Source organism: Penaeus monodon, chromosome 3, assembly GCF_015228065.2.
Source record: "Penaeus monodon isolate SGIC_2016 chromosome 3, NSTDA_Pmon_1, whole genome shotgun sequence".
NCBI classification, from domain to species: Eukaryota; Metazoa; Arthropoda; class Malacostraca; order Decapoda; family Penaeidae; genus Penaeus; species Penaeus monodon.
In genome coordinates this window covers 1,643,371-1,657,190 of record NC_051388.1, presented here as the reverse complement: position 1 = coordinate 1,657,190, position 13,820 = coordinate 1,643,371, and the positions used below count along the sequence as shown (strand labels likewise).

Genomic DNA, 13,820 nt, shown 5'->3' with positions numbered 1-13,820 from the left:
TAATAAAAAATTTTTTTTTTTTTATTTTTTCCCAAAAAAAAATTAAAAATTAACTTAATAAAAACCCCAACCCCCCCAAAAAAACACACCCAAAAACAAAACCAAAAAAAAAACCAAACCCAAAAAAATTTTCCCCAAAAATTTTCCCAAATTTTCCCATTATTTTTTTTAAAAAAAAATTTTTTCCCCCAATGGGAACAATTCACACAAAGGCCCCAAAAATTCACCAGGGGCCATTCAACACGTTTTTTTTTAAAATTCCCCACTTTAACTTTAAAAAAAAACAAAACAAAAACCCAACAAAAAAAAAAAAAACACACAAAAACCCCATCGACACGCTCCGAAGTTACAGCCAGCTGCCTTATGTGGACAAGGAGGCACTGGTATGTTGTGCTTATTGCCTCTTGTAGCTTTCTCATGACTTTAAAAGAGTGAGCATACTAGGCTTTTAATAGTGTGAAGGATTCTCTTTATAGCTGAATGTAAAGGAATTTGTAGATTAAATGTTCACTATCTAAAAAGTCTGCATTGTTTTTGTGTGTAGATGAAACTTTTACTTCCTTGAGTGAGAGATGCATTCCTTAGGATTTTAAAGTTTACTTGCATGCATTCTAGACAGAAATAGCTATAACATAAGTGAGGCATCAGAACTCCATACAAACAAAGGGAGGGCCATATAGACATGCTTTTCATCAAAAACAGGTGATGTGTCTTGCTGTGGCCTCCAAGCAAGCTGAACACAAGAAACTAGTCACGGATGCCCACTCAGCTGTGCGAGAACTGTGCACCAACACACACCTCTTCTTCCTCTTCATCCAGATATCTAAGATGATATCCAAGAAGTCTGGACATTCTGGTGAGATATCTGATATGTGATACATTGGTACAGATGTTACTAGGATACACGCACATGCAAATGCACACACATACACACAGGCACACACATTCACACACACTCACTCACTCACACTCACACTCACACTCACACTCACACTCACACTCACACTCACACTCACACTCACACTCACACTCACACTCACACTCACACACACACACACACACACACACACACACAAGCACAAGCACACAACACATTCACACATGCACACACATTCACACATCACACACACATTCACACATGCACACACATTCACACATGCACACACATTCACGCAGGCAGACATTCACACACGTACACATTCACACATTTACACATTTACACACACAGACACGCAGACACACAGACACACAGACACACAGACACACAGACACACAGACACACACACACACACACACACACACACACACACACACACACACACACACACACACACACACACACACACACACACACCTACACACACACCCACACACACACACCTACACACACCATGCAAATACAGTCATGCACACAATCCCGTACTCCACCTTCAGAAACTCATGCAGATGCATGCACAAAATGCCTGTATTTTTGTTCCCTTTTTGATACACATCTCAGAATGATTATCTTACATTATTTGCATTGTGTGTCCTTTTGCAATCTAGTTAGTATTCAAACACCTTTGAAGCTCTGAGTAATAGCTCATTTTCTCAGGATGGGGACGTGGTCTTCGCCGTGCTGTTGGTGAATGGTACCGAAGTTGGGAACCAAAACGGCTGGCTTTGGAGGTGACTAGACACTTCAGTGCCCATGGATGGACTCACCGCGATGTGGTCAGGCTTGCTCATTTGAAGCTGAAGGAGATGCCTCTAGGTACGACACACTGCAAATAGGTGTTGGTTTAAAAGAGGATTTTTTGATTTGCAAGAAAACATTATTATATATGCAATGATTTTTAAAAATTTTGGAAAGAGGTATAGTGAATACTCTGTCAAAGACATTTGAAATATTTGAAGAAAATTAGAATGATTAGTTTGTTTGGAAAACATTTTGATACTGTGCAAATTGTTATAAAACTAAAATCACTCTTTGAGCGTTCTTATCAGGATGTAATAACATGCATGATATATGAATGAAAACTATGTTTTCTTGCTTTACATGTAAGTTTCTTTGTATGATTTATTTACTTTCAAGAAAACTGTTTGTATTTATGTTCTATACAAATAACATCTGTGGGAGTATACACTAGTAATATTAATATATTGATACAAGCTACATGAAGGGAGGAAGTGTACTGTACGCTAATAATATGTATCGTTACACAGGGAGCCAAGTAGTTCTGCACTATGTTTTTATGGGACTGGACAAGACTGTTCAAGAATACACAGGAAAAGATAACACCAGTGAACTTTTAGAACTCATGCAAGTGTTAGACAAGGATGGTCACCCAAAGGTATGTTGCAACTGATGATTTTGACATGTGCATTATATTCTGATTGAGAAATGTGTGTTCTTATACAGTTATATGTTCTCTTTTCCATGAATCATTTGTGATGAAATATGTTATGGATGCAGAAAGCAAAAGTGTTATTACCACAGCTGTGTGTGAAAAGATTAGTGGCTAACTTTCATTGTTTTGTGTATTTTTTTTAAAGTAAAACAGATTCCTGGAATATTTGTAGTTAGTTCTAAATGTATCTTGAAACTAAAGCACTAAAAATAATGAGGTTCTTGAAACTCGCCTAATGTTACAGGATAAGGAACAACAGTGGGATGTAGATCAAGTGATCAACAAGGTGAACAAGCTCCATGAAGTCTACAGTGAAGTGACATTGGATGATGTACCTTCACAGAGCCTCAAATCTCCTGAGGTAAGACCTCCTTGAATTATTCTACCTTTTGAATGCAAAGTATTGGTTCACTGTTATGCCTATGATTTATTATACATTGGAAATTATACAATATAAATCAGAGCTAAAAGTGCTTCTTGTCGAAGATGATATTTTCAGTTGACTCATTAAGACTGTGATTTTAAGGTCTGGTCTCACATGCTGGACAAACTGGATGGAGAGTCAGCTGTAGCTAGCGTGAACCGCATGGCCAAGGCAGGTCTGCTGAGCCAGAGTGCAGATAATACCAACGTCCTTCCCAATAAGCTGGTTGACCGCTTAACTCATTCTGATGTTGCTTCGAGCCCTGTGACTCCAGCTGTTACTCTCATGGCTCTTCATGCTTATGAACACCCATCCAGGTAATTTTGGTTTCTCTGTCTCTGTATACCAGATTATGCAATGTTTTTCTTTATAATATGGGGTTCATATTTAGATGGGAGTTTAGTTTTGTGTGTTCATGTGTTGTGTGTGTATGCATTTTATGATATTTTATTGGCTCAAAGAGTGAAATTCTTGTATGTGGTCAGATTCTCCAGTGAGGCCTGTGGCAAAGTGTATGAGAAGAAGTCCTGCAAGTCCCAGAGAGCCCCTACGAAAGCTCCCCTCAAGAAGTCAACCAAAGTAAACCAGAGTGTTGTTGATGCTCTTCACAAGCTCATTGCTGGGAGTTCAAAGGCAAGTAGTATTTGTGCTCATCTGTCTTTTCTCTTAGGATTTTCACTTTGTTGCTGTCAGGGTAATTACATGGAGTATTTTATTAGATAAGAGTTCCAGTCTTGATAGGTGATTTTATCTTCAGACATATCTTACGTTATATAATATGTATTATTTTGAATGCTTGCATTTCAGAATATTGAAAAGACAGCAAAGAAGTTAGCAATTGTTGTTGATGTTCGAGGCTACATGAGCACAAGCCATGTGTGGACAGGTAACCCAGAAGGCAAGGGGGAGGTAAGTACTAACCATATACCGGTTTATTCCAATATGTGGTTATTGAAGATGTGTGTAATGCTCTGTTATCATGTATTGTGAGTGTGATTTTTTTTTAGTCATAGTTTATTGTTAATGGTTATTGTTAGTGAAATACTTCATATTTGAAGTCTCAAAATTACAAAGAGTATTCTTTTATGAGACATGTTTGAAGGGATAAAGTAAGATCATTCAGTACCTTTTGGTGATTTTGTTAGGCTAGTAATTTTTTGTCATGCCAATTGCAAACATCTTTATTAACATAGGATTACTTCTTGCCAAGTTTATTTGCTTAAAGTGACTGTATATTGTAAAGTTAACCCTTTTTGGATGGGTCAGAAAGATCAAAGAGAGATAAAAGCACATTTGATGTTTTTTCCTCTCCAAGGTATGTTTACATATACTTGTATGTAGAGCTATCTGCAGAGCACATTTGCCCTGAACATATTTTCACATTGTACATTGTACACTCTAACAGGTAACAGGACATGAAGGAGCTGCTGTAATTGTACTCACCCTCACTTCTGGTGGAACTTGCCCGGGCGTGAACACCCTGGCCTTCTCTGGCACTGGAGTAGCTGAAGTGCCTGTTACAGAGGGAATAACTCTCTTGCAGCTAGTGGAAAAATTCAAGGAGGTGTGTGTTATATCTTGTAATGTGTGACATGTACTGTATTATTTCCTAAGAGGTTTTTCCTACTAGTTATATGGTATTGAGAAAGATGGAATGGCACTGGATAAGGAAAGGTATTCTCCATTGCAGACGGTGATTGGTGAGGTCAGTGTTGATGCTGCTCTCAATTGGGCCCAAGAGAAAAATATGGAGACTGTTGTCGTCATAACCCACAAGCTTGACCAGCAGGCCATCACTGCTGCTGCCCAGTCCCTCAAGCAGATCAATGATAAGAACAACACACAAATGAGGTATGTAATCATTGTTTATTTATTTATTTTTTTATTACTTTAAATGGTTGAACTTGGATGGAAATTGATTGTTAGGGAACATGTGTATCTCAGCTTTCTCTCTATGATACTTTTGGCTGTGTTAAAGCTATTACTTTCTGGATTCTGTAGGAAACTGTCATACATGTAGCAGTAGCATTGTCATTAATCTGAAGCAGAGTAGTAAAATTCTCATGAACTGTACTGTTAGAAGTTGAGTGCATCGTATTAGATTTGATATTGATTTCTTCTCTCAAGTATCATGGACAGGTGGATGTAAAGTGGTTAATTGCCTTGTCACATCTTGTTGCAGACTGGTGTTGTGTGGACTAGGGACAAAGCATCTGCATACCCAGCGAACAGAAAACTTCCTCCTTGTGCTTGGATTTGATCAGCGAACACCCAGCATCATCAGAGCCTACCATGAGAGGCTCTTTTAAGATGGGGACGATGTTAGCCTTCCTTTTTTTTTATCGCAGGAGAGAGTTGCTGTGACCAGCAGTTGGAGGGAGATCTGAATCACAGTTGTTCCTTGCAGATCAACCTCAGCTCTTAAGGCATGGGATTATGACTAGCAAAGTTTATAGTAGGCCATTGTGAGTGAGGTTGTTGGGCAATCAAGGCATTTGTGACTTTCTCAGCAAACTGTAACAATAGAAAGAGGCCTCATTCTTGAAGAGTGCGATCTCATTTTCAGATTTAAGATTCAGGAGATCTTGTTGCGCCTTTGAATCCAAGTTTTTCAAGTATAAGGGGTTCAGTGCAGTGCTTGAAAAGCATAGGATTTTCAAGTGGAATTAACTGCATGGTCCTTATGACAAAGCATAGCACAGACTGAGCTAGATTTTTGGTGCCTTCACAAAATTTTTCCAGATATTTAGTGCTCGGTCATTTTGTAGAATCATTTTCTCATGTGAAGAGTGAGTAGGACAATGTTTTGAAAGATCTGAAAGTATTTTGTGACCAACACATTTGTCTATAAAATGTACCCTAATATACCTGATATTTGCGGGTTGAACTTCTTGTTCTGAACTCCTGAGGGTAGCATATATTGGTCTAGAAACTTTTTAAAATAAAGATTAGCTTTAATGATGCTAAATAGCTATGTACCATAGTCTGTTAGGTACAAGGGCTCATTATGCCATTTTAGAATAACTGAAATCTAGAAGGTGATATTTTTGAGTAATTAGTGCTGGTAATATCCATCCACATATGTAGGCAGATGTAAGAGTTATGACTGCCATTTGATTTAAGTATAGAATTTTATTCCAGATATATTTTGGAGAAAAGTGTACGTGAAACTTGTACAAAATTCCAGTACATGTTAAGTGTATTCTGAACTACAAGAAGATCTACCGCCAGATCTTATTGTTTACAGTTTCCCTCATTTCTACTAACCTTTTCTGTAGCTCTTTCAGGACCCAATCTTACAAAAGTGACATGATATTCAGAGCTGTATGTTATTATAAAGGTAAATTGATGCTTGTGAAAGACTTTGTGGTAAGATACAAACATGAAGGTAGCTCCTTTTATTATTGACATGCAAATTTGAATTCATTTTTTGTTTATTTCTAGAGTCCTGTCCATCTAGGATGCTGAGTGGTACACATATCATTGATGCTTCACATGTCATTTGGAGTCTAGGAAATATTAAAATATGACAGGGCTATTATAGAAAATCTCAATTTACAAAAGAATAGATTTAAAGAACATTTCATTATAAATACTGTTGCAAGGTCTACATTTTTTATGACAATCAAACCACAGAAGAATTTTTTTTTTATATGAGAAATCCAAGTTGTTAGGCTGGGAACTACAATAGAGTAGATGTTTTTTGAAAAATATATATCAGTCTATGCCACGATATTGGTTGACTTTTGTAAGTGGAGACAATATTTAGGAACAATCATATAATGTGTGACTTATCTATATGAAAAATGACAGATCTAGAAAGATTGTCTTATGATATCAAGTGATGTAATTTGTGGCAGTATAAATCAAGCTTCGAAAAGTGTGAATTGTTTCTGGTGTAGAAAGCTGCAGACTCCAAGGGCAGTAGTGAGTGATGAACTTCATTTGTGATGGATGAAAATACTCCCTTTAATTTGTGTTTAGGATTTTTGGTGTAGTTATGGAAATAATTGTGTGTAGCGTGTAAGTATTTAGTGGAAAGAATGAAAAATATTCTTGTGCTAATGATGTTGATGGATAATGGAAGCTATAGTAACTGTCATTGTCTGTTGATGAGGTGATCTGAAAGTAATAGATACAGAAAATGGTGTGACTTAATTTAGTTATATATTTTTTAGTTGCCATTTCAATAAAATCCAATGAATTCTAATTAGTGGCGTTTAGCAGATGGTGTCAGTTAGTAAATTTGAAGTTAAACCTGCAGACTGGCTGAAGTTCTGCTAGAGGTTGGTAATCCATTGTGTTAAAAAAAGATGAATTCAAGCAAAATCTATGGTGTTGTACTAGTCATGTAAAAAGGGAAAGATGGAAACTGTGCAGCATTTTCCCTTTTGCTCACAAGTTGCACATAATTCATCTGTTTCTTGTGCTGAGTTTAAGTCAGTATTTTATTTCGATTTTATCTGTTTTGCAAAGAATAATAAATTGAATACTTCAGACTGAGTGAGAACTATAAAGGAAATGACTTTATGTACTGGGAAGTGTTTAAAAGAGGTTTTCCTATGAAACTGCACTTGGTGTCAGGATTGAATTTTTATGGTAACTAAGGTTTGAATGATAAAAGTAGTCTAAGTTTTAGAAAATTGAGGAAGCTAATGTTCAGAGGGAATTTTATTTTGATGAAGAAACCAAAGCTGGTAATTAGTATTCTTTAAAAGGGAATTTGATCTGTAAATATTTTATTTGAATAATACTCGTAATGCAGAGAATTTTTTCTTCTTAATATGGAAATCTGTAAAGGGAGTGATATTTCCAATTTATGAATATAATGGCAAAAGGAATTAAACCCAGTGGAAAGCAGTTGATACCATCACATCTTCATATGTCAGAGCAAGAACACTTTATGAAACCGTGTCTGTTATGCCCATTTCTGATTACTCCTTCATTCAGCATACTATTTGCTTGAAGACACATGACATAATTCTTCCTGCTCAAGCTTTAGTGTTAAAGTACCATCCAATGCACCAGAGGAAAGTCAGGAATACAGAAAGAGCAATATATTAACTTGTTCTGGATTCATGAAGTGATTTGATATGGATATGGAACATCCATGAGGTTAGGTTGTCTCTTGTTTCCAGATCCTATTTTAATGGATTTTTATGGTGCTGTAAATGTGTGTTAAGGCCATCCAGGTAACAATCCTGATATCAGATAATTGTTCTTTGAATAATGTGTATATGCTGAATATTTGTGTATAAGAGTAACACTTTATGGGAAGAGGGAGTCATAGAACTCAAGTGATTAACAAAAAAGGATGGAAAGGCATTCCTCAATAATGTCTGCACTTGAAGATGTTGCAAGTAAGCATTGTGAATCTCGGATAATTTATGGTTCCAACCCAGCTCACTCCATCACTTACCTTAGGCTGAGAAAAGAGAAGAATGAGAAAGTCATGTAAAAATGGAAGTGTTTAAAAGGGAAACATACCAGTTGTGCTCATAAAATGTAAGTATTGAAACTAATCAAACTGGGAAAAAGTGCAATTTTTTGTGAAGAGTAATTATGTTTTTGAGGATTCAAGGTGAGTAGAAAAGGTTGATTGTGTAATTGGCCTCATTGGAAAAAAAATAATGGTAGCAAAATAATATCTCCTGAATAGGATTATTAGTCAGTATTTATCAAGATCTGATACTTGATTAGGCCAATAGAAATATGTCATATAGTCCCTTATTTAGTACAGAGCTGAGGCTATCCTGTAAGACAATTGAATGAACTTTTGCATTTGTTCAGAACCATCACCCAATGTGATAATTTTATTGATGGGACACCACTCGTCAATTGCATGCCTGTGGGATATCGGTGGAAAATTTAAACTAAAACTTTGTGAAATGCCAGAAAAACTCAGAGATGTTACTGAAATATCTATTGTTTTTGAATTATGCCTGGCAAAAGAAAAAGCTTTAACCTGTTTTGAATTTCTTGTTGTATTCATAATAAGAAAATGATTTGCATTTTATATGATTTCTTGCATTTCTTGTTTTTGTTTTAAGCATTTTATGTTTTGTGTTGTATTTTATATATTCTCTTTGGTATGTATTATTTTAAATCTTTATGAATCCACTTGGTTGCATGTTTTGTGTAGTAGCAGCATTTTTATTGCTTTGTAATATTTATGTCAAGGCTTTACCAACTTTATTTTTTTCTTTATCATTTTTAGTCTCTTGTAAGGAGAATGGTGAGTAATAACTATTGAAATGGGCCAGATACACAACATGGTAAATATAAGGCATTTACGAGCATGGCATTTTTTTGTGTATTAAGATAATTTGGTATATTAATACTACGTTTAGTCAGATTCTCTCGTCATGTTCGTTGTTAATCAAATGATGATGCCTCTAGTCTTCAGATTGCATTGCAGTTTTATGTTTCCGCTTTAGCTTAAAAAGAAAAGCAAGAAAAATATTTTTGGGTTTACAATCATATATTTCTACAAAGGATTATATATGGTGTGTTTTCTCTCATTTTAAAATTTTGTTTTGGTGAATTAGACATTGTAAAAAGATATCCAACAGTTTTGATATATGTATTAGAGGATATTAGGGTTATAAAGTGCAGGTTTGAAAAATGTTCTTGTTCACAAATTGTGAGTGAGTAAACATATTTGAAAATTGTCTGTAAAATTACATGTTAATTCCCAAGTGAAGCTGAAGTAATTGTACATATTATCAAAGAAATGCAGGCAAATATGGATTAATGACGTGGACATTTCGTCTTTTTTCCTTTTTCCGTTAATGAAAATCGTAAAATTTGCAAGCTTTAAATATGGTGTATTATTAATTGTGTATTTGAAAGAAAGTAGGAAGAAATGAGAGATAAGGTCTCTGGCAGAAAGGCACTTAGGTATAGATTATTCTCTGGGAATAACAAACACAAGAGAAACCCTATTGTTCAATGCTGTGTGTAAGTGCAAGCAATCATCTATGTTACGTATGCAGGAATATATAATATATTGTCTTTAAAGATGTAGAATAATCATTTTTTAAATATTTTTTAGGCAGCTTTTAAAAGGGAAATGCTATTATTTAAATTTTATGCATCTACCGAAAAATTAGCTTTTAAAAATTTTTTTTTTTTAAATTGTGGTTTATTTTTGCATTTTGGAACCAAAAAGCAAGGGTAAAAAAGTTGTAAACAAAAGGGTAGGGTTTGGTAAACGGCATTATCAATCAAAAAAAATCATGGATACATGTAGTTGCTTAAGGAACACAGTATTTTTGAAGGGAAAAAGACTGTTGGGCTAGGTTCCTTGAAAGTTTTTAAAAAAGGCTTGATTTAAGTACATTAATTTTAAAAACCAGAAACCAATTTGATTAAAATTGCTTTGGAAAAATTGCTGATTTTATTGTTAGCGGGACGCTGCTCTCGTTATTGTTTTGGGTTTTATGTTTTTGGCGTAGTTTACAAGTCCAGTAGATGAAAAAAAAGAAAATATATAAAAACAAAAAAAAATGTAAAAAAAAAAAAAAAAAAAAAAAAAAAAGGAAAAAAAAAAAGGGGAGCAGCATTTTTTAAAAAATAGATATTTACATGTAGATGCTTCTTGTAGACATTTGCTACTGGCTTTTATTAAAATTTTACCTCTTTGTTAGCTCGTATTTCCCATTCTCCCAAAAAATTTGTTATTGTATATCCTTGTTTTGGTTTTGTAAAGTGTACCTCCTCGTGTTGTACTTGAAAAATCTCAAAGCTTTTGGGTTTTTTTTTTATTATTTTTCCCAAAAATTTTTTTTTATTTTTTTTTTTTATCATATTATTGTATTTGATATGAATAATTTTTTTATTATTATTATTTAAAATTGCAAATTTTTGAAGCCCAAAATTTGGGGTAAAAAAAAAAAAAAAAAAAGGCTTTAATATTGTCCAGTTTCTTTTTTTTTACTTTTTTCCTTCTGTGAAGTAATTTTAATTTGCAGGCTTGTGTTTTAACAATTTGGATCATTCATAAAGAAAAAAAAAAAAAAGAATATTCTTTTGTTCTTTTTTTGGGAACTCCCTCTTGAACACTTTTGTTTGTAGTTTTGTAATTTGATTTAGGAAACTAAGTGCATCTTCTTTTGTTAGGGTGGGGAAAGGGTCTTTGAAAATCCTATGTAAAATTTGTTTTTTTGGGGCGTTTCTTTTTTCTGAGGCGACAAAATATCGACCCACATATAATCTGTTCTCCATTGCCAGTGAGGTTGTGGTGCATTTTTCGGGGTTTTTAATGTAAGCCTCAAGAGCAATCATGGTAAAATTTCTGCAAGGGCAACATTACGCTTGTGAACTAAATATAATTAGCTTGGGTCTCCTTTTATTGCCGCTTTCCCCTGCCTAGTACTATGTACAGTGTTTTTGGCTTGTATTTTGGCCAGGGGGGATAAATCAACCCCCCTTGGAAAAAAAGGAAAAATGGGGGAAAAAAAAAAAAAAAAAAAAAGAAAATTGCCGGGATTCATCGGGAATTTTAAATTTTTTAAAAATCTATTCGAGAATGACTGAATCAGTCTGATGTAGGGGGGGAAATTTTGATGAGATGTGCCAGTCTTTCCTTGACCCATTTTTTTTATTCCAGCTTTTTGTTAGCACATAATACCGGGTGAAAAAATAGTAGATTAAAATAAAAGAATGCTTTTTTTTCCTTGGAGTGTTTGAAATGTCTTTATTTTCTCTTGGAACAAAAAAAAACAAAAACCAAAAATAAACCCTCATGGGGAAATAAAAAGAATGACTAAATTAAACCTTTAAACTCATTACATGCTAACCCCTTAATAGTAATCCAATAAATTTTAAAACTCACATTACCTGGTGTGTCTGCTATCAGAAACTATTTGACTAAAAAGACTTGCCTGGGGATCATACATACCCTTTTTTGAAACCTATATCATGCCCAATAATTTTTTGAATATAATACACAACATATTATTTTTTTTTTTCTTTTTTACATTTTTCAATTTATCTACATTTAAAAATAAATATCTTGGTAAACCAAAAATGTCTCGCTGACCTTAGATGTTCACCAAAAATTTTTAGGGCATTAATTGGCCCCAATCAAACATTGGCATCTGGCTTTTGGAAACGGATTTCAAAATGTGCTCTTTTTGGTCTTCAAATAGAAAAAATATTCTTCACAATCCTTAAAGTTTTGTCATCAGTTGCTTTCACGTATGCAAAACTCTTTCAACTTCTTCAATTGGGTTTTCATCACAGAAAAATTACTTTACTAAAATACTATTTTTACATATGTTTTTTCATTTTCTACAAGGAAAAAAAAAGGCAAGATGAGGAATTACGGATTAAGGATAAACAGAAAGGATGATCGGGAAAAGGGAGATAAAGGGAAAAAATTTTACTTGTCACAAACAACTTATTGGGGATAAAGGAAAGTTTCCAACAAACTCTGCAGTACAACTCACATACTGGCATAAAAATATAAAACTACCCAAAACATTTTTTGGGTTGGGAAAAAAAATTCGTGCTAAAAAAGCCTAAGATCTTCGCAATTTATTGTCACAAGTTTACCACTACTATGAAAATAATACAAAAAATTATAAATTATATATATATATATAAAATATAAAATAAATATATTATATAATATAATATATATAATTTTTATATATATATAAAAATATATATATTTGCAAACATATAGTACAGACACCCACACACAAAGAAAATCAAGGAAACTTGTTATTTAATAACAAACCCGTCAAAGTTCTGTCTGCCAGGATATATGTAGACCCTTCAAAATATTTCTGTATGCAGTTGATATAGATTTGTATCTGAATATGTTGAAACTGCATATACATATATACTGTATAAGCAAAATATGAATGTATAATGAGAGAATCAATCTATATAGTTAGCTATTTAAATGTATGTGTGAAGTCTACACATTCTCTCACACAGCTGAAACCGCAGATTGTATAAGTGCTCTGTTCTTACTTAAACTGATCTCTAGTAAATGGCAGAATGCAACATAAAACAAGGAATACTATTTATCATTATCATCATCAGCAAAATAACCATTCCTGCAATAAACTATATCAGAAAAACCTGTTTAAAGCTTGAACTACTGAATAATGAACAGCAGATGCATTCAGTTATAATAATCTCATCTGCAAACAGGTATTTTATTTTAAAAATTTTCCCCTCTCTGTCTATTTATCTGTCTCTTTCTGATTTTGTAGCTTTGCTCTCTCTTGCTTGCACACACATACTCATTGACTTAATCCCATTTTCAATCACTCTCCTACCCTCTATTTTTCTTGCTTGCTCTTCATATCTATTTCCATTTCTCTTCACTCAGTCTCTCTGTATATGTCAGTGTTTATGCATCTGTCCATCTGTAAGGTGTGTATACTGATTAGTCTATCTCTCGATCTGTATATCTTACCCCACTCATTCACAATTTCTCTCTCACCCCAATAATGCCATGCCTCATACTTTCAATGTTCTTATCTGCTTTTACTTTACCGTTCGGCCTCATGTGAACACAATATACTCAGTTGTTAATTCTGGTGTCTTGAAGTGGGCTCTATACTTGACTGCAACCTTTGTCTTATTTTTCTGGTTTTATTTGCGTGTTTGTCCTTTTTGTTGGGGAGAAGTGTGTAAGCACTCCCCAAAAAACGATGTTTTTTGCCAAATTTTCCCATTCTCGTTTTTCCCATGTGTGTGCCTGTTAGTAAGACATTATCAGATAATATTATTAAGACATCATATAGTTTAATTTAAAAAAGGTACTAATTCAAAAAAATTAAACTTAATTATATTTTTCGGGTGAAAAAAAATAAAGGGTTTATTACTGAAAAAGGCCTCTGCATAACTGAAAAAGCTTGTGACTACATAAATATTAAAATATAATATATATAATATAATATATTATATATATATATATTAATATATTATATTATTATAGTATATATATATAAATATATATTTATATATATGTATATATAGTATAG

General features: G+C 33.8%; 2 protein-coding genes across 2 annotated transcripts in view; one reads left to right on the top strand and one right to left on the bottom strand.

Moving 5' to 3' along the window:
• Window positions 1–333: 333 nt before the first annotated feature.
• LOC119590071 (60 kDa SS-A/Ro ribonucleoprotein-like) lies at window positions 334–9,830 on the top strand. The gene is made up of 11 exons (XM_037938826.1): window positions 334–383; window positions 703–856; window positions 1,595–1,753; window positions 2,206–2,333; window positions 2,635–2,751; window positions 2,917–3,131; window positions 3,300–3,447; window positions 3,622–3,723; window positions 4,220–4,378; window positions 4,505–4,665; window positions 4,997–9,830. Exons 2-11 carry the CDS (start codon window positions 706–708, stop codon window positions 5,121–5,123), a joined length of 1,467 nt encoding a protein of 488 aa, XP_037794754.1. The 5' UTR covers window positions 334–383; window positions 703–705; the 3' UTR covers window positions 5,124–9,830.
• A 3,294-nt stretch (window positions 9,831–13,124) lies between these two features.
• LOC119597904 (protein VAC14 homolog) overlaps window positions 13,125–13,820 on the bottom strand; it is a 19,566-nt gene continuing 18,870 nt past the window's right edge. Inside the window, exon 13 of the mRNA XM_037947572.1 lies at window positions 13,125–13,534. Within this exon, the coding sequence (XP_037803500.1) occupies window positions 13,429–13,534 (106 nt within the window). The 3' untranslated portion in view covers window positions 13,125–13,428. The remainder of the gene's footprint in view (window positions 13,535–13,820) is intronic.